General features: G+C 40.0%; 1 protein-coding gene across 3 annotated transcripts in view; it reads right to left on the bottom strand.

Moving 5' to 3' along the window:
• Positions 1-22,097, bottom strand: part of LOC108269116 (dipeptidyl aminopeptidase-like protein 6) — a 182,689-nt gene that overhangs the window by 10,727 nt on the left and 149,865 nt on the right. For all 3 annotated transcript variants that reach the window (XM_053684411.1, XM_053684408.1, XM_053684410.1), the window contains exons 6-17: positions 21,927-21,979; positions 21,140-21,221; positions 17,070-17,190; positions 11,096-11,250; positions 10,664-10,761; positions 9,662-9,785; positions 9,531-9,569; positions 7,827-7,934; positions 6,065-6,156; positions 5,260-5,307; positions 4,388-4,506; positions 1,439-1,486 (exon numbers count right to left, since the gene is read on the bottom strand). In XM_053684411.1, coding sequence (XP_053540386.1) covers positions 1,439-1,486; positions 4,388-4,506; positions 5,260-5,307; positions 6,065-6,156; positions 7,827-7,934; positions 9,531-9,569; positions 9,662-9,785; positions 10,664-10,761; positions 11,096-11,250; positions 17,070-17,190; positions 21,140-21,221; positions 21,927-21,979 — 1,087 coding nt within the window. The remainder of the gene's footprint in view (positions 1-1,438; positions 1,487-4,387; positions 4,507-5,259; positions 5,308-6,064; positions 6,157-7,826; positions 7,935-9,530; positions 9,570-9,661; positions 9,786-10,663; positions 10,762-11,095; positions 11,251-17,069; positions 17,191-21,139; positions 21,222-21,926; positions 21,980-22,097) is intronic.

Genomic DNA, 22,097 nt, shown 5'->3' with positions numbered 1-22,097 from the left:
GTGGCTGGGCGGCTGTGGCTGGGCGGCTGTGGCTGAGCGGCTGTGGCTGAGCGGCTGTGGCTGAGCGGCTGTGGCTGAGCGGCTGTGGCTGAGCGGCTGTGGCTGAGCGGCTGTGGCTGAGCGGCTGTGGCTGAGCGGCTGTGGCTGAGCGGCTGTGGCTGAGCGGCTGTGGCTGAGCGGCTGTGGCTGAGCGGCTGTGGCTGAGCGGCTGTGGCTGAGCGGCTGTGGCTGAGCGGCTGTGGCTGAGCGGCTGTGGCTGAGCGGCTGTGGCTGAGCGGCTGTGGCTGAGGTGGTAGAGCGGGTTGTTCACTAATCATAGGGTTGGAGGTTCGATTCCCGGCCCACGTGACTCCACATGCCGAAGTGTCCTTGGGCAAGACACTGAACCCCGAGTTGCTCCTGATGGCAAGTTAGCGCCTTGCATGGCAGCTCTGCTACCATTGGTGTGTGTTTGAATGAGTGAATGAGAACCAGTGTAAAGTGCTTTGTAGAACCGCCAAGGTAAAAAAGTGCTATATAAGTGCAGACCATTTACCATTTGTTCCTGGTTTCTGGCATCCACCTTTGTTTATTACTCTGCTCTTTTTGTCTGTTTGTTTTTGTTTTTTTACTTTGGACTGTTTGACAATGTCTTTTTCCTCAACAATTTGGATTTGTTAATAACGAAATGTGATTTTACTCATGTTTACTCATCACATCAATATGATTTCATTTTTAAAGAGTATTTATATTTTTATTCTATATTATGATCTCTATCCCCCCCCCCCATGTTTCTACTTTATATACCCGCAATGTACCAATTCTATACGAGCGTTGGGGTTAAATGGTCTGCAGTATGTGTTTACTCTGAAAAATACTGCGAAGATAACGAGCCTAACAATTCCCACTAGATTTACGTTGAGCTACTTCTCTCCACGTATACATTAATAACTACACGAGAACGTGGATCAGCTTCTGCAGTTTATTTCACAAGGGAGTTCTTCCACAACTCCAGAAAGAAAACAAACTCTGAAACTCTTCTTAAAGAAGAATGTGAAGAATTGTTGAAGAATCTTTTTCTGCTACTTATCAAAGAAACTTTTCTTTCTCTTGTGTCTGTTTCCACCTGAAGCACCTCACAGCGGCTTTTCTAAATCAGTCTACGTCACCTCACCACGGCCTGCAATTTGACAAGGTGCTTTTCTGATAAATAACTAAATTATAACGCTCTTACACAAAGAGGTCATATTTCAGCGAGAGCACAGAGCGTTCTTCAGTAATCCAATCAGCTGTGAGTGCTCTCTGCTCAAATCCATCCTCATATAATTCCACTCAGATGCCTGCAGAGAGCCGAGCAGTGTGTACAGCATGCACGATGAGGACGAGCTGGATCTGCAGCTGTGTACACACACACACACACACACACACACACACACACACACACACACACAGTACTCACTCTGTCGCTCCTGGGTGCTGTAGACAGACACAAATGGGACTCCAGGCCCTAAAAAACAGCACCAATAACAACATATTATTTCTTTTTATTTTCTTCCTGAGTTCATCTCCAGGTTTTTCCTCAAAGCCTAAACTAAAATAAAAAGTGTTACAGTCAGTGCTAGAATTATTGGCACCCTTCATGAAATAAATAGATATATTAAAAACTCCAGAGAAAGACAAAAAAAAAACAAAAAACAACCCATTGGGTACCACTTTCTATTAAATATTTATATACTGTATTATGTTATATTTCATCATATTATATTATTTATATGTGTGTTTTCTATGAAAGTTTTATATATTTATGTGTCTATAATGATTTACAATGATATACAACAAAAAATCTAGATATACTTATATACACTTGTTAGGCACTATAGATATTATTATAATTATATTAAGACAATTTTAATTATAAAATTTCATGTGCACATTATAGCAAAGTTAATTATGACCCTATATACATATATATATATATATATATATATATATATATATATATATATATATATATATATATATATATATATATATATATATATATATATATACAGTGCATCCGGAATGTATTCACAGCGCTTCACTTTTTCCACATTTTCTTAAGTTGCAGTCTTATTCCAAAATGGATTACCCAATACCCCATAATGACAACGTGAAAGAAGTTTGTTTGAAATATATACCGTATACATATCAGTAATAATCTATATAATGCGTGTATAAAGCATTGCACTGTTATAGTTAGATATGAAAATGCAGTGCATATGAGCATCCAAATCTACAATGATTTATAAATACAAATGCATGACATGTTATAATGCATTTATAAGGCATTACGTATTGTTAAAACTAGTAAGGAACACACATTACACTGTAAATCAAATCGGTTCTGTCCGGTTCTTTCTGGTTGTTTATTTGGATATTTTGGCCACGGTAGACATTCACAGGACGTGACATTCAGAGAGATTTTTCTTTGTGACATCGAAGCTGCTAAGCTAACGTGAACTTGGTGGGTAAAGCTAATTGCTGCCCTTTAGCGAGTTAGCTTAGCAGCTTAGAGAAATGAACACAGCATTAATCTTCTGTCTTCTGGACAAATCTTCTAAAGATTTGTCTTCTGGTGGATTGCTACTCAGAGTCAAGCGTAGTTGTACGCACGTCTAAACAAATTGCATTATATAACCGAGCCATTGTAAAATAGAGAGCTAATATTCATTTTAACCTTCAGATGGAACTAGTAATATTAGTAATAAAGCAGACACGTGTGTGTAAAAACTCACACAGTGTGTTTGATATGTATATTAATAACGTTAGAGCTTGCGTGGATAAGTGTTTCTTGGTTCAAATATACTGCATGTAGCTCAGTACCACGTTGTCTTGCAAATATAAGCTAACAGCGCTGTTATTTCTGCCGTCCGCCATTTTGAATTCAGATCAATTGATTATTGAACCTTTACGAGCTTCATAAGCATGAAATGGTCCGATCTCAGAACAAATGTTCTGTTTCACATGTTTTCAGTTCAGAACCAGCTGAAAAAACCCCAGCAGAAACCCTCATAGAGTTTGTAATGGTTTTAATGGTTATAATGGAAATTGTATTGGTTTTAATGGTTATAATGGAAATTGTATTGGTTTTATTGGTTATAGTGGGAATTGTATTGGTTTTAATGGAAACTTTAGTGGTCCGTGTGGGTCTCTATTGTTAATTTGTTGCCTTCTATTGGTGGCAGGTTATGTCTAGTGGATACCATTAAGAAGCAATAATGGTAATGATTTTAATGCTTAGCTGATGGCTTGTAATTGTATTTATAATGGAAACCATTAGAATTTCTGTGATTGTTTCTATTGTTTTTTTGTTTTTGTTTTTTCAGCAGGGTATTCGACGCCATCACGATGACCTGTAGGAAACATTATGAAGATTTCTGCAACACCACTGGATTGGACCTGTGCCGGTCCAGTCCAACCTTCATTTTTTTCGATGAGTGTTTGGGAGTTCTGATGAGTTCTGATGAGTTCTGATGAGTTCTGATGAGTTCTGAAGGGCAGCAGTTTGAGAATTTGGTCAATAAAACGCTGACATGATTAACAATAAACCGTGTGAGTATGAAAACAGCATTAATAGAATTGCATTTTAATTCAGGTCTACAATATATGCAATAATCAAAACTGAAATAATTCGGTATAATTCTGAACATATGGAACTTATATGACTTAAAGTTTAAATGTACCTCTACAATAAGTGATGAAATGCATTGGGTAAGATTAATTACTTACTAAAATTAGTTAAACCATACTTAATAAATCATGGGCTCAAAAATTCACCCCGCACAAAGTGGCTGCAGACTACTACCTCAATTTTTTGGTGTAAATTTCACATGCTTTTGTTTATTTGTTTGTTTTTCTTTTCAGTGTTCTGTAAGTGTGCTTATTTAATTACTAGAGATATACACTACATGGGATTTTGACCTTATTCAAGCTTTTTCTTTTACTCCTAAATGTACTGTACTGTTTCTGCAGAGGTTTACAAACAAATCTACACACACACACACACACACACACACACACACACACACACACACACACACACACACACACACACACACACACACTCAGACCAGAATGAAAGGATGAAAGGAGGGAGAAAACAGAGTTGTTGTCCTTGCAGCATTTCTACTGATCTTCAATCTTTACAGAAATTCAGAGAAAACATCTGCTCCGAGCACACGGCCTGATTAAAGAACAGGCAGCGCATGAGTCAGCTACCCAAGTCAATAAAAATGTCTTTGTGTTTCAGGAAATTAGAAATTCCCAGAGTGACAAAGAACGAAAGAGAGAGAGAGAGAGAGAGAGAGAGAGAGAGAGAGAGAGAGAGAGAGAGAGAGAGGAAAGGAGGTGGAGAGAAAGTATTTACCTTTACAGGTGAGCAAGAAGAAGGCCATGCTGTGGCTGAAGGCTCCAGTCACGTATCCACAGCTATCAGTGAAATCACAGGAGAGACAGCGGCGGTTGAAAGGTCCCACCGTGTCGGCGCTGAAACACAAACACAACGTCAACATGAAGCTCAGGTATCAGATGTCACTGATTTTTATCCTCCTCTTCAGTAACGTGCACAGGATTTCACCAGGTTTCAAATCATAACCTCCTGCAGAGGCAACCTGAGGCTGTAAATTCCTCTTCTACACAACCAGAGGAAGTGTAAACTCCTCCGCCCTGAACACGTGGAAAACTTAACGTCACGGCGTTACCTCTGACTGTCACACAGCGCCGACACTGGAGACTCCTTCCATACACGCTACATAAACACACTTCTCCTGACAGAAAACGTCACCGTATCAGCGATTAAACACATATTTAAGACCCTGTGAACGAGCTGTTGCTATAGAAACGATAACGTATTAGAGCGAGCGCATTAATATAAAGCTGTGATGTGCAGCTGTCAATGCCTTCTGACCAATCGGAATCCAGAACTCTACAGCGCTGTGGTGTAATGTGGAGGTGGTATTGTCGCTGTATGATCAGTATCCTCGTCTTGGCTAACGTTCAACTGTTTGAACTTTTTCTTTTATTTCCGTTCTGCTTAAATCATCATATTATATTATATTATATATAAATCTAATCATTTGAACAACTCGTCATTTCCTGTGCATGCTAACAAACATCAACAACAACGCTGCTTTTCCCACAGATCATTAAAGGACACTTACTAACTCCATTTATTTTAATAACTTTACAGTGTGTCAATAATTTTGGCACCTAAGAGGGAAATTGTTGAAAGAGGTGTACCTGTACAGGTGTCGGCGCTTAGGATCATCCTCTGTGCTCAGGAAGTATCTGTTATACAGAACACACAGCGCTAAAGCTTTACAACATGCTAACACACTAACACACTATGCGTGTGTGTGTGTGTGTTACTATATATTATTTATCTGTTTGTGTGTGTGTGTGTGTTACTATATATTATTTATCTCTGTGTGTGTGTGTGTGTGTGTGTTACTATATATTATTTATCTTTGTGTGTGTGTGGTGTGTTGATATATATTGACCTGCGTGTGTGTGTGTGTGTTACTATATATTATTTATCTATGTGTGTGTGTGTGTGTGTGTATGTGTGTGTGTGTGTGTGTGTGTGTATGTGTGTGTGTGTGTGTGTGTGTGTGTGTGTGTATGTGTGTGCGTTTGTGTGTTGATATATATTAACCTGTGTTTGTGTGTGTGTGTGTGTGTGTGTGTGTGTGTGTGTGTGTGTGTGTGTGTGTGTGTGTGTGTGACCTGCGTTTGGGGTTCTGTGTAGGGTCTGAACAGGCCGTGTGTGTGTGTGTGTGTGTGTTTGTGTGTGGTGTGTTGATATATATTGACCTGTGTGTGTGTGTGTGTGTGTGTGTGTGTGTGTGTGTGTGTGTGTGTGTTGATATATACTAACCTGTGTGTGTGTGTGTGTGTGTGTGTGTGTGTGTGTGTTGATATATACTAACCTGCGTGTGTGTGTGTGTGTGTGTGTGTGTGTGTTGATATATACTAACCTGGGTGTGTGTGTGTGTGTGTGTGTGTGTGTGTGTGTGTGTGTGTGTGTGTGTGTGTGTTCTCTTACATTAGCTGTCTGTCCTCGTTGTAGGCGAGAATGTGAGTGACGTCCCAGTCTCCTGATGTGATGGACTGCAGAGTGTCTGAGCTGCTGTTGGGCTGGAGGATAAAAAAGAACAACGTTAAACCAACCCACACACACACACACACACACACACACACACACACGTACACACACATACACACACACACACACAGCCTCGTCCTCATGCTACTCAACGCTAGTTAATTTGTAAAGCCTAATATTAAAGAAAAATCACATACAATTCACATGATTTTGTGCTACCGTCAGAGCTACTGACCAATCACATTCACCCTCTGACCAATCACATTCACCCTCTGACCAATCACATTCACCCTCTGACCAATCACATTCACCGTCTGACCAATCACATTCACCGTCTGACCAATCACATTCACCGTCTGACCAATCACATTCACCCTCTGACCAATCACATTCACCGTCTGACCAATCACATTCACCGTCTGACCAATCACATTCACCCTCTGACCAATCACATTCACCCTCTGACCAATCACATTCACCGTCTGACCAATCACATTCACGCTCTGACCAATCACATTCACCGTCTGACCAATCACATTCACCCTCTGACCAATCACAGTCCAGAATTGTACAGCAATAAGAAATAGATAATGTTTGCTTTTCGGTGCTGATCCGGAGGTGTGACTTTAACAATTAATAAACAATTATTGCACTATTGAGTAATGTAATGTCAGGAATGGGTTGTAGAGACAGATGCAAGTGCAGGAAACATTTATAAACAGTGAAATAAATAAAACTCAAAGACTACGAAACATGTACAAGAAGCAGCAAGGCTAGACAACAACGTGAACGTGATAGACAACAACGTGCCAGTGAATAATGACCAACAAGGAGTGCTATACAATACGTCACATATTTAATACGTGATAATCTGACAATAATGTGATTCAGGTGCTCCTGGTCATGTGACATGTGACACGCAATGGCTGATGTACTCCATACATCATAGTTTCATGAAATATTTGAATATTTTAAATGACCCAATATACAGTCCATTTATCTGATTTATTAGACATATAAAGAATAATGATTGCAGTTGAGCATCACTCTGTTCTTGTGGACGTGGAAATAAGGGACAGACGGAACCGGGAGCCTCGTACACCCCCTTTCTTCCTTACATTTGTCCACTTCAGAGATTTGTAGTTTCACTTTGTTGCACAGAATTTTCCGGATGTGTGTATATTCGTGATATAAATATGATTGAAAAAAAGTTGATTCATCTTCACACCCCACGCCAGCTTGGAATCGTTTAACATAAGATAAGATAAAAACTTGATTGATCCCACACTGGGGAAATGCCCTATATAATAGAAATAGAAAAATAAGAATAATAGCAGTAAAAATAATAATAATGGTAATATGTACACTACGAACACCTCAATGTATGTACAGATAAATAAGAATATGAATATTTACAGATGAGTAAGACCTCGTTTATACACAGATAAGTGATGAGTGGACTATTGCACAGTTACAGAAGAGGTTGAGCAACAAATAGTAATAAGTGAATAAATGTTCATATTGTTGTTGTTTTCTGCATGTTGTTTACCTGATTGTTAAGTGTACCTAATAAACTGGCAACTTAGTGTATAGTTTCAGATTTATAAACACATTTTTAGTAAGAAATTTTTGCCCTCTGTGATTTGCCACCTGCAGTATCACTGATGTGTGTGTGTGTGTGTGTGTGTGTGTGTGTGTGTACCTGTGATACAGCCATGGAGATGTGGAAAAATTTCCCCCGCCCCCCCTGAGGAATAGCACGTGTGAAGAAGGTCTTCATCCCGTCTTTAGAGAATAATGGAGCTTCGTTCTGCACAAAAAAAAACAAAAAAACAACCCGCCACCTAATATAAATCTCAGCTTTCATTACAGCACTACTGATTCACCCGTTTATTTATTACTCCGAGCTGCACACCCTCTGAGGGGTTTAATATTTAACTCTAACTCAATTACAGGAGCGGTGCCATCTTCAGAGAATAAAAATGACAAGTTGTGAAGCTCTGTGATGCAGCCTCGACATAAAGAAGATTAAAACAGCTTGTATCATGTTGTTTATAATTAACGTGATGTACCGCTCTTGCAGGACTGATATTCAGCGTTATGTAAACCCTCCTGAAAAAACGTGTCGCCTCACACGCATGTCCTGCGGTGTAGCAGAAAAGTCAGTTCTGTCGACATGATAAGTCCCGCGAAGACTCTGGTGTCATGACGGCAGATCAGGAAAATGTTCTGCGTTTTATTTAACATCAGTATGTCAATGCTGTTAAATTAAACTGCAACATGATAACATGATTGTATTATAAATATGTTAATATGCACCTTTCCGTCACCGAGACACCGACGTTATCCAATCATACGGCTTGTAAACTGAACTCTCAGAGAACTGTCGCCCTGTGATATAAAATCAGCTCCTTATGATACATGTACTGTACATGATTATGACTTTTGACAGTGATAAATAATGCAGTAAGGGAGAGTCTGATTCCCTTAATAATAGAGAACATGTGAGTCTTTAATAATGCACTAAGAGTGACTCAGAGCATTTTAATGACTCAGTTAAAGTGAGTCTGAAGCTTTCAATGATGCTGAAGATTGAGTTTAATACTACAGGAAGCGTGGAGCTCAAGCTTTTAATAATGCAGCGAAGGTGATTCTGAATCTTTAGTAATAGAGAGCAGTGAGTAGTGAGAGTAGTGTCTGAGGCTATAATAATGCTGTGACAGAGTCTGAATATTTTCAATAATGAAGTGATCACAGTCTGAATCATTTTATTAATGTAGCTTTAGTAATGCAGTAAAAATATGTCTGAATCTTTAATACTGCAGTAAGAGTGAGTCTGAAGCTTTAATACTGCAGTAAGAGTGAGTCTGAAGCTTTAATACTGCAGTAAGAGTGAGTCTGAAGCTTTAATACTGCAGTAAGAGTGAGTCTGAAGCTTTAATACTGCAGTAAGAGTGAATGTGAAGCTTTAATACTGCAGTAAGAGTGAATGTGAAGCTTTAATACTGCAGTAAGAGTGAATCTGAATCTTTAATACTGCAGTAAGAGTGAATGTGAAGCTTTAATACTGCAGTAAGAGTGAATCTGAAGCTTTAATACTGCAGTAAGAGTGAGTCTGAATCTTTAGTAATGCAGTAAGAGTGAATCTGAATCTTTAGTAATAGATAGTGTAGAGTCTGAGGCAGTAACAGTAGGACTGATGCTTTAATAATGAAACGCGCGCGTGTGTGTTTGTGTGTGTGTGTGTGTGTGTGTGTGTGTGTGTGTGTGTGTGTGTGTGTGTGTGAGCTTTTAATAATGTAATAAGAGTGAGTCTGAATCTTTTGGAATGAATCCAGTAAGGGTGAGTCTGTACCTTTTCTAAAAAACGTGTATGAATGTAAAGTGTGTAAAATTGTCCTCTGACCTGTCTGTGTAGCCAGCTCTCACTCTCGTCCTCATGTTTCTAAAAACGTACAAATATGGAATAGCATCAATAAACAGCACTGAGTTTATTCTTCACATTGTGGAGAAGTGTGTCTCTCTGTATGAGTGTACCTTGGTACAGACTCCTGTAGTGGCTTCACACAGCGTCAGGATGGAAATGTTCTGTGCTCGGTTCAACCAGTTCACCGCCAGCTTCGTGCTCGTGGCCCACTTCACCATTGTTATATAATATTCCCTGAACACAATAACACATCATATATAAATAATGTAAACAACCAAAGAAGCTGCTGATCTTTCTGCTTTTTTCAATATTAAATAAATGATGGCTGCCTGAAAGTAAAAAATCATGTAAATGGATTAATAAACTTCTGTCACAACATCAAAAAATGTAAACATCTCACATTCACTGCAATTAAACACCTCACTCATATATACAGTTTATAAGGTCAGGTCTCAGGGGCTCGTGTTGTTCATACTGGATAATAAAAAAAACATCAGTGATATTTCAGTTCCTACAGCTCTGCAAACCCGTGTAACCTCAGTTTAATGCTTTTACCTGCCTCGAAAAAGCATTAAACTATTAATGTGTGTGTGTGTGTGTGTGCGTGTGTGTGTGTGTGTGTTGCCCCATATATACACAGTGTGAGGTGATGTCAAAGGTCATCAAAACTACTTCTAAAACGTAACCAGCAAATTCTAGTATAAAGTACATGAACATGTTATTATCAAACGAGGCAGGATATTTTTGACCTTAACTTTTGTTCAGGAAAAACACACAGAGTCTTTTTTTTTATATATATAATAAAAGTTCTCTCTCTTACATGTGCAAATTTGATGTTTGTATGATAGCGGTGTAGAATATTTTGTGGCTTTTACATTTTCTTAAATACCATGATAGATCTGAGATATTACAATAATAATAATAATAATAATAATAATAATAATAATAATAATGATAACAACTATATATATATATATATATATATATATATATATATATATATATATATATATAAAATAAAAACATCGATTATGCTTATTACGACATGTGTGATTGTGATTGTTATGTGATTATATATTATTATGATTATGATTATTAGCAGTGTATCTGACCCAATCCTGTGGTCATCTGGTCTCCTCATCTGGATGGTATGTAGAGGGCCGTTCAGGTTCACCACGTACAGAGAGATCACTGGGTTCTCCTCTCCTGCCTGAAGGGAAAAACATTAGTTTCATTAGTACATCGAACATTAGTACATCAAATTCAGCCAATCGGCAAACTCATTTATTCATTTTTATTTCTTTATTACAGTAAATCTGAGCATTTATGCAAAAACAGTCATTTATCAGTTTATCTGTTCATTATGTTCTCATTGACTTGTACCGAGAGCAATAATACACAAGGTAAAAAGGATGTTACTAAGAGACCTTGGGTTTTTGTGAATAGACGCTGAGTACACAGTGTGTGCATGTATATGTGTGTATGTATGTGTGTGTGTGTGTGTGTGTGTGTATCACTGTGTGTCCCTATGCTCCAAAGCTTACTTTGGGGTAGTGGTACTCTCGGCCTGTTGGGTACAGTGACCCAGTGAACATGGGCAACTCCATCTTGGGCACCAGAGTGTTGTTGATGGTGGCGTACGCCAGCCGGGCCCCGTCTGGAGACCACCAGTGTGCCACGTGGGACTGGAAAACCTCCTCTGTGTGAGGGAAAGAGAGATTTCCCTAGCTTCAGTGCTTCATTTCACTTGGATGCTGTGGTTTTGTAGCTAACAGCTGCTCCTGCAATCGTAAACACTGTGCTTTGCCCATGCCAGGACTCTTACTCACAATGCACCATGCAGGGCCGGCCCGTGGCATAGGCGACATAGGCGGTTGCCTGGGGTGCAAATGACAGGAGGGCGCGGCACAGAGAGGTTTATTTTATCGGAAGTGCGCCCTCTCGTGACCACTGTACACCACTCAATAATTATTTATGCCAATTAACATCCTGTTAGTCCTTTAGATTCGGATATGTTTACGATAATAAAGCTGACGTCAACAGAAAAAAACTGATGTTGGACTAATTTAAACACTGCCTTCCTGCATCATGACGAGGCAATAATACGTCATCATCACCATAACGCGTTACTTATGCATGATGGTGCAGTTCTGATTAGTCTTGCCATTAGCATTCGCCTTGCTTTGGAAAAAAAAATAGTGAAAAAAGAAAATGATCAGGTGCACAAGGCAGGAAGCGGCGCAAAGAAGAGGAGCTGAAAAAAAGAGCAATATAGCGGTAGGAATCATGCTAACGACTCTTAATGGCAGACATTAATGCTTGTGTGCTGTTCTGAAATAGCTGTTTATAACCTCTTTAGTGGCAACACTAACACTGTGGACCGTTTCTGCTTGCTTTCAACTGCAAGTTAAGTGCAGTGTATTTTCTTTCAAATAAACTCAAGCTTCTGTAATGTTTTTTTTTTTTTTTTAATTCAGTTATATTGCTGCATGCTGCTTGACCAAAAAACTTGTTTTCTTTTAAAAGAATCCTCGACTAGGACTGCAGTTTAAAGCATTCATGAATTGCAAGCTTAAGTAAGTCATTTTCCAGTGTATGCTCAAAAATGGGGAAGACAGCTAAGAGGCTAATTTGAGCAGACTAACTAGCTAGCTTGCTAGCTAACATCAACAAGTAAATACATTAAATTATGTAGCCTGTATTCTGTGGGTCTGTTTTGGACACATTTCATATTGCTCATATTTCTCTTTGATTTATCGTGCAACTGATATCGTCATATTCATTCCATATTCGAAGAAATTCTCCCATGAAGTCCTTACAAGGGGCCTCAACATCTCCACCCACCTCATCTCACTTGGCTACCGGTGACTGAAGTGACCCCGGCTCTCCATCCACTGCAGCTCAATTTCAATCTTTGTCTACCTCAACTCTGACTGCTGCTGAAGAGCACTCCAGCATCTCACTTGCCTCCACTGAGCTACTAACTGCTGCTGAGAAGTCCCCAAGCTCTGCCTCTTCCCCATGTGAATCTCTCTCTGTTGCTGGTGAGTCTGTATCCCACCACTGCCTCTGGATCCTGCAGACTGACTGGCCTGCCCTGTCTGATAAAGTGAGGGGTGAATTAGTCACCCGAGGACCTTATCAGACCGAGAGGGATTTAATTTTCTCTAAAAGAGAAGATGGATGCAGTTGCCGTCATCGTTATTTTTTATTCTTTTTTAATCAATGGTGAGAAGATAAAAAGGAGCTGGCTTGTGTTTTCCAGGAAAAAAAAAAAGCTTATTTTGCTTTTGCAGCAAACTCTTCTCACAGATGGACTTTCAGCTGATTTATGAAGGATTGAAGGATTGGAAGAATGCCTCGCAGGTTTTGAAATTTCATGAAAATAGCCCCAAACATCAGCATAATATGAAGGCATGGAAAGAACTAGAGAGTCGCCTTGAAAAGTGCCAGACAATAGACAGCCATGCACTTTATTGAGACAGAGGGGAAGAGGTGGCATGAAGTATTGAAAAGAACAGTGGCAATAATCCAGTCCCTTGCTGAGAGAAACATGTCTCTGAGAGGATCCATATATAGATATACTCGTCCACCCTAATAATGGCAACTTCCTGAAAGAAGTAGAGCTTATGGCCAAATTTGATCCTCTCTGCAAGCAACATATAGAGAGTGGAGCAGGGAACATGACAACATACCTAGGAAAAACAGACAAAATGAACTGGTAGGTGTTATCAGGGGAAAGATCACGGATGCAATTGTATGCGAGATCAAACTTTGCAGATACTGTTCCATTATACTGGATTGCACGCCTGACATAAGCCACACAGAGAAGCTATCAGTTGTCATTAGGACTGTGTCAGTGGAGGACAAGCCACAAGTGAAGGAGCACTTCATGGGCTTACTTCAAGCTGAAGCCACAATTGGCGAAGAGCTATCGTACTCTCATCTCGAAGAGGCTAGAAGACCTGAACATAGCTTTTGAGGACTGCAGGGGGCAGCCATATAACAATGGGGCAAACACGAGGGGCAAAAGGAAAGATGTTCAGGCTAGACTGCTGACAATAAACCCCAGAGCATTGTTTGTGCCATGTGCAGCACATACCTTGAACTTGGTTGTAGGTAATGCTGCGCGAAGCTCCAAAGAAGCTACTAGTTATTTAGTTATTTTCACCCTGTTCTCATCTTCCATCCAGAGACGGTCTGTCCTGAAAAGCCATGTCAAGGTCACACTAAAGTCGTGGTCAGTGTCCAGGTGGGAGAACCTGGTAAACCGAGTAGAAGCCATTAGGTACCAGGCCCCACAAGTGAGAGAAGCCCTACTGGAGGTAAAAGAAATGTCAGCAGATCCTGCCTTACAAATTGAGGCTCAGTCTTTAGCAGAGGAATTTGGATCGTTTGGTTTTTCTGTCTGCACACTTGTCTGGTATGACATCCTTAACAGAATTGAAAATGTCAGTAAGCTGATGCAGTCTGTTTCTATACGACTACATATGGCAGTGGACCTGCTTGGCAAAACAAAAACTTTCTTGACTGACTATCGAGGTAATGGCTTTGCTTCAGCTCAAGCTTTAGCAAGAGAGATGTGTGAAGAAATGAATGTGGATGCTGTTCTCCAAGAGAAGAGTCTGCGATCAACACGTAGACAGTTTTCATACAGTATGGATGTCCAGATGAGCCCATCAGTGATGCACTGAAGAGGATGGAGACTACATTTTTGAATGTAGTGGTGGATGTGGCCATTGTGTCACCGGAGGAGAGATTCAAGACCTTGGGAGAGGTCCAGGAGAAGTTTGGTGTACTTGCCAGCTTCCATAAGATGAAAAATGAAGACCTGATGCAGCATTGTGAAACACTAAGCAGCACTTTAAGTAACGGTGAACAATCAGATATAGATGGAAAACAACTCGCTGACCTACCATCAAACAACACCACCACCATAGAGATTCTTGGATTTCTGCATGAAAAGAGACTGCAAGAAATCTACCAAACATATGGGTGGCACTGAGGGTATCAGTGACTATCCCAGTGACCGTACCAGCTGTGAGGAGGAGCTTTTCAAAGCTCAAGATGATTAAAACATACATGAGGTCTACCATGGCCCAAGAGCATCCAAGTGGACTTGTAGTGATCAGCATCAATCATAATGTGTCTCAAAACTTGTCTTGTGATGCAGTCATTGAGGACTTTGCTGCAAAGAGGTCCAGAGCTGTGCAGATTTGAAACGAACTGTTTCTCCCATTTTTTGCAAAAAGATGTGAATGACCTCACAAATTTGTCAGATTAACCAGATTTGTTAGTTATTGTTTATTTCACCATGTATTTACTTCATATTCATGTTAACGTTGATCACTATTCATGTTATATTATAATATATTGCAGTTCAGACAAAAGATAAGCATCTTTGCCCGAGGTGGCGGGCGCTATCCAAAATCTCGCCTAGGGCACCAACAGTATAAAGGTGTCCAAAAGACAGCATGTATTTCTAGAACTTCCGCTTATTTTATCTACTTCACCTTCAGATATTACAACCTCTGTGTCAAATTAATCCCACTTCTTAACAGGTCTATCGGGTTTTAAGCCCTGACAGATGTAAGGGTGTCTATGGTGACAGGAATTAAGTCTGAATTGATGCCACAACCATGGAAATCAAGATCACCTCACAACAAATCTAACACATGAGTGAACCCTGACCCTGTGCCCGTGCTTTAATAGAACAACTCATCCGTCACACGGTGTATCTCTGAAACCTCGTCTGTTTCAGCCGACAATATTACATCAATAATTCAAAGTCTTGGCATTTTTTTTTCTTTTTTATCAGATGACGTTGCTGATAAGTAAACGCTGAGAATTTTTAAAAGAAGTTATCGGTGCAGGACCACGGTGAACACTAGCATGACACACACAGAGATATTTAATGTTAGAAAAGTAACTCTTTGTATTTTTATTTATTCGTTCGATGTTGTAACACCAGCAGGGGGCAGAATTAAGTCTGAGAACTGCTGGTTAATTTAAATATAATGCAGATCATCTGATCTATATCATGATGCAGGTGGATGCAGCGGATGGGAAACAGTGATATATTTCAAAGTCAGAAAAAATTGAGGTTGTGGATTCTTTCATTCATACAGTTTTTAAAAAAAAGAAAAGAAAAATAACCAAGTGTACATTTACAAAATAGTCACATATAATTAATAACAGTATTATTAACAAATTTTATAGCAAAATATCCTATTGGAAATATACAATCAGTTACAGTGATATTGTGATGCATCCTGAGATCTTCTATATGGAGAAGACTCCACGTCAGATGAGATGTAATACACAGACGGAGGACAACCTGCCACACTGAAAAAAAACAACCCCCCTTTATTTCAATTCTCTGTCGTTGCTTTAATCTCTTCAGCCTGGGGAATGCATTTTTATGCATTAAAGGCTGATGTTGTGTCAGGAGTTTATGTACTGTAATTCCCTTTCGCTTTACATTTTACTTTCATGACTATGCTGCAGTCGTGCCAGTCACCGTCCAATCACAGCCCAGAGTTGTATTTAAATTTACGGTATTTGGCAGATAACCTTATCCAGAGCGACTTGCATTTATCTCATTTATACAATTGATCAGTTGAGGGTTAAGGGCCTTGCTCAAGGGCCCAGCAGTAGTAGCTTGAACTCCTGACCTTCTGATCAGTAACCCAGAGCCTTTAACCCCTGAACCACCACTGCCCCATGACTAATAACGAAACCCAGACTTGAACCAGGGTTCAACCTTCAGATCTTCAGGCTAACGCTCTCCCAACTGAGCTATTTCGACTCATTTGGGGGTGTGGCTAAAATCATCGACAAAAGAACAGCCTGAAAGGTATTTCTGTCCCCATAAAGAAACACCCATTATAATTTCTCATTGGCTTGTAGTTTATTATTATTATTATTATTATTATTATTATTATTATTATTATTATTATTATTATTATGATCAGGCTTTTCAGAATGATTACTAAAACAAAAATAAAAGTGCTCGTATGACTAAAATACCTACAGCTCTAGTTATCAAATGTCTTTTTTTACTTGTTTTATTCATGACAGAGTGTCACGACGCCTGCACCTGCACGACGCAGTGGAGATCGCGAAACTTCACTTCTTACACAAAGTCAGTATTTTACTTCCTTTAAAAAGCTTTGCAGTGTAGCATGTTGTGTAGCAAGATCATATGTGCATTGCATTTCTGTCTTATGGAATCTTCTCCAAACATTTAGTCACTTCCTGTCCAGTATATGACAGGAATCTGGCTTTTCCCATAGCATTGTGGGACTGTTTTTCCAAGTGATGGTATGAGATACAGTAGAATAATGAACAATAATGAACAAGTTCACCTAGTCCCGGATTTATTTATTTTTGTTAGGTACGATATGTTGTCTGATAATGCCAGCTGAATTATTATATGTTTTCTTACCCGGAAAATGGCATTTTGCAGTAAGAATAGTTTTCTAACCTATACACTGAACATTATAGCAACTTGCTTACCCTCATACAGCCAATCAGTGAGGCCGTTGAATATCACGCCCTCCTTGCCGGTGGAAACCAGGCGGATGATTCGGCTCTCGACGGTGGCCCGGTAGTAGATATTATTCTCAAATATGAAAATCTAAAAAAGAACAGCAACAAGAAGAGAAAATATGTTTTCTTTAGGTTGGGAAATGAGGAAGGTACAATAACGGATGATGGAAATAATAATGCTGATCAAAATACTGAAGTAGAACTGTGAGATAAAAGGTTGTTGAAAACGTTGGATCCAAGTCTCGGTACATTTCCATCTCAAAAGTTTCTGAAACATTACAAATTTTTATGCAGCTAAGGAAATAAAAAACAATGTTCTGATGAACCATCTTTTAACCATACATCAAAATTCCCACTGCAATATTCTTATCTCTGTAATGGATCTGAAAGTCTCAGATGTGTCTCCAGGCATGTGCGATACCAAGTTAATCGTAGCAGCCTTTAAGGTTCGTTCTCATGTTTGACAAGGATGTAAATGTGAAAAGAAACGTGTTTTTAATCTACCTGAGGGAAAATAACAGCTGAAATTGCCTCCAATCAGCAAAATTCCCTTCAGAGTTTCCAGCAACAAAATGACAAACTCTTAATAAACTCATCTCATAAGGATCATCTTCATCAGGTGCATGAACACAGAGCAGAGAGAACCATCAAGTGTACCGTTTATCAGAATATACATCTTCCCTGCTTGTCTTTAGAGTCGGGAAGCAGATAACAGAGCTGTGCGGAAATAATGCACTGAGATAAAAGTAGACTCAGGAGACGGACGACCATTTGTATGATTTAAAAGTTTATCCGATAAGCGATAAACATGTTCTCTTGCAGGAAGGCTATTGCACAGCACGGCATTTCTGTTTAGCTTTCAGTTCACTCCATGTGTTTTTATTTACATTACACCTGTGTTTCTGGGTCATTACTATCGATTTTATCGATTCGTTGTTGCAGCTCTAATTAGGACATGTGACGGGTCATGTGACGTGTTGGGGCTGATGGGTGGTGTAGTCCAGCCCGAATTTCGGCATGTCCCTGACAATTACAGATATGCCTTTGTTTTTTTTACTGTGTCTGCCTGTACTTTAACTCCTGCTAAGTTAGATGATTGTGATTCCTGAATTTTGCATAAAAATAAACAGAATCTTCTGTATGCATTTGCAACCTGCATCCTGTCCAACAAAAGTTTTAAACAATAACTGTCTAACAAATAAATAATTAATCATTACATTCACATTTATTTATTTAGGCTTTTATCCAAAGGGACTTACAAATGAGGAAATACAAGCAAAGTGACATATCAAGCGGAGAACAATACAAGTAGTGCTACCGTACCATGGAAGATTTATAATTGAGGTCCAGAGAAGCAAAGTGTGCAGATTCGAGGCGTAAGAGCCAGACTACTGTAGTGTTTTTTGGTTTTGTTTGTTTTTTAAATAATGTGGGGTTGGCTTTTTCTGGTTAGTTACATGCTCCTGGAGGAGGTGGGTCTTTAGCTGTGTTTTGAAGATGGTGAGAGATTCTGCGTCCGGATTGAGGTTGGATGTTCATTCCACCACTGAGGAACAGTTAGTGTGAAGGTTCTGGAAAGGGATCTTGAGCCACACTGAGTAGGCACTATTAAGCGTCGGTTGTTAATCGATCGCAGATTGCGTGAGGGAACGTAAACCTTCAGGAGAGAGTTGAGGTAGGGGGCGCTGTTCTAGACAAGGTCTTGTAGGTGAGCATCAAGGCCTTGAATTTGATTCGGGTGCCTACAGGAAGCCAGTGGAGGGAGATGAGGAGGGCTGTGACATGGGTTCTCTTGGGCTGGTTGAAGACGAGGCGTTTTGCTGCATTCTGAATCATCTGAAGGGGTTTGATGGAGCTGGCCGGGAAGCTCAAGAGTAGTGCGTTGCAGTAGTCCAGTTCTGAGATGACGAGAGCCTGGACTAGTTGCTACAGCACTGCGCAGTTGTTGAGATGTGGTCTATGAAGGTCAAGCTGTCATCAAAAGTCACCCGAAGGTTCCTGGCCGTCCTGGTTGGTTCGAGTGTGGTTGAGCCGAGCTGTACAGTGAGGTTGTGGTTGACTGAGGGACAGGCTGGGATGACGAGAAGCTCAGATTTTGCCAGGTTGAGCTTAAGGTGGTGTTCCCTCATCCAGACCGAGATTCATGCAGAATACCATATCATTCTGTTTCCTTTTTTTTATTATTATTATTTTTTTATCTAGATGAATGTTCAATAAAATAATGAGAATAAATGGAGGTAAATCCATTTCTGAGTAGTTTAAATCAATGTATTTGAGTAATCTTGCTGAAAAAATATGACCGTAATAGCCCTTTATAGTCATGTAATCCGACTAATTTATTTGGTAGTTGACATAAAAGAATCCAGTAGAATAAAGCTTTAAAAACAAACAAACAAACAAACAAACAGAAAACAAATACAAAACAACTGGACTGATTCATAGACTTGAAAATGAAACTGACTCATATTTTTGGGTGTAATATCATTACCTCACTTTTTTAAGGCTATAGCACATCTTAGTTTTTACAGTGTGCTTTTCTGTCAGTGGAGTAATGGTGTTAATGAGCATCAATGATCCACAAAGGGTACAGAACCCATGTTTATCTGACTCCTAAAATCCAGACTTGAACTTCTCACCACATGGACACTGGTGTCTGGTTTCAGTTTAGATAGTTCTACAACTCTGGGCTATATTAAGGCACTCCATATCTCTATTGAGAAGAAAGGAAAGTGCACCTCTCTGTAAGCCAGCTGAGTTGGTGCAGCTTTATCTGGAGCTGCTCCTCTCCAGATAGCCTTATAGACATGTCCAGATGTTTCATGTTTTATGTGATGCCAATGAGAATCTCTTCTCTGCTTCATTGAGGTACACTACCAGCACTGACGAGTAAGGGGTCTTTAATTATAATTTAATTGTACAACTTTTCCCAATTTTCTCCCAATTTGATCGGCTGCCAATTCCCACCCACCAGCCAGCTCTCCCCTCTCATACGACAGCGACCATCTGCAGGGTGAAGGCTAACACGCGCTTCCTCCGGGACACGTGAAGCCAGCCAGCCGCATCTTTCCGACCTGCTGCTCATGTTATATCACAACACAGCTGAACACTCGGAGGAAAGCGCTAACTGCGATGTCCCGATGATAGCGCCAACGTACCCCTCATGAGCCGCGACTCTATAGCTTCTTAATTATCGTTTAATGTCCTCAAACTCCTTACAGTTACGCGGAATGCTGGACGAATAATCATTATCCAGATAGACCCAATTCCTCTCAAATTCCATCTGTCACTTGTTCCGAGCTGTGAGCAGAACTCTTGACTACCTCAGGGCAGCTTTTGGGTTTTCTAGCATTCTATAAGCTCTCTCAATGCCAAGTGGTGTGTCCTCTGGAACATGTAGGAGGTTCCACAGTAATGTTACAGCCTTTCACATCATCTGTTGTAATATTTGATCATTTTGAACTGTTGTTCAGATCACAGCATTCTGCTAGCTCTTCCTCAGAAGGTAAGCTAACAGTGTGTATTAAGCTGCCTTGACTCTTGCTCAGATGTGTCCAGTCCTGACTGTTTCTTTACACAGCCGAGTGTTTGATTCTTTTCCTCATGCTTTTATCTCAGCTAACACCGCAAGCTTTTCTTTTCTTTTTATTGCATTGTAACCCATATTTTCTCTTGAAATCTTGGACTCCCGGCCTGTAGAATTGTCAGGAATTGAATTCTAACTCATAACAATAGAGCGAATGCTTCTCACGTGCACCAAACAGGAACTTCACCTCTGCCATTTCTGAGCTAGCATCAGCTAAGTGTACTTCAGTGTACAGGAAGTGTTTTCTCTCACAAATTTTGCACAGAATGTTTCAGATGACGATGTGCATGAACTCTGGAGGAGCTTGAACGCCATGCTGCCGTTTTCTTCATGACTCCAAAGTCTGTATGTAGATGTCTGATAGAGACCAGAGGTGTTTAATAGTTGCTAAGGATCATTTGAGTGTGAAATTGGTGTGTGATGGAGAACTTAGAGGAGCGTAGTCGGTTCTCACCAGCTGCTGGCCACGTGGTCCCCATCCTGCATACTGTAGAGGGGCATTTCGCACTTCTGGAGGATTCAGAATCCACGTTTCCCTGTGAAGGACACAAACACGTGGTTTTATTTGAATCGTATTCCGTCCTGATTTCAGTAACGAATAAACCTCAGTGTGTGCTGCTGTTACCATAAGATGGATGGCGTGATGAAGCGGAACTACTTCTATACTTTTTATCCGTTTATAGTTATATTTAATGTTACTGAAAGCCTGAGACAAATTAGTTCCTGTTCTCACTTATAAACGGTCATTCCCACCAGCCCCTCTTTGGTCTCTCTCTTGAAGTTAATGAGACACAAGATGTCGGAAAAGTTAAAGTTACAAAGCGCTGACACTGGAGACTCCTTCCGTAAACGTTACACAAACATCTCATTACAGAAAACGTCTCCGTATCAGCGATTACACACGTTTTTAAATCCGTTTCTGTGGAGCGTCTGCTGCACGAGTCCCTGCGAATGAGCCGTTACTATAGAAACTGATGTCAGCGATGACTGTGGCTGTGGTATGATGTGTTAATGCATGTCTGTAAAGTAATATCTTTCAGTTTGTCTAAATGTGGGAATAAAATTTGCTGTGATTTGATACTTATCTTTTATGAGCTCGCATCATGCACATCTGGCTAATGAGGGACCGTTTAAGTGTTTATTAGTTTAAGAGTTCATTAGTGTTTTGCCTGCTATTGCGCATGTGTGTGTGTGTGTGTGTGTGTGTGTGTGTGTGTGTGTGTGTGTGTGTTTATACTTACGGTGACTCCAAACTACAAATGATGTAGTACGCAGTGAAAGAGTGCTGATAAATCTGCAGGAGAGATAGAGAGAGACAGAGAGAGAGAGAGAGAGAGAGAGAGAGAGGGAGAGAGAGAGAGAGAGAGAGAGAGAGAGAGAGAGAGAGAGAGAGAGACAGAGAGAGAGAGAGA

Source organism: Ictalurus punctatus, chromosome 1 (assembly GCF_001660625.3).
Source record: "Ictalurus punctatus breed USDA103 chromosome 1, Coco_2.0, whole genome shotgun sequence".
NCBI lineage: Eukaryota > Metazoa > Chordata > Actinopteri > Siluriformes > Ictaluridae > Ictalurus > Ictalurus punctatus.
This window is presented reverse-complemented; position numbering and strand designations above follow the sequence as displayed.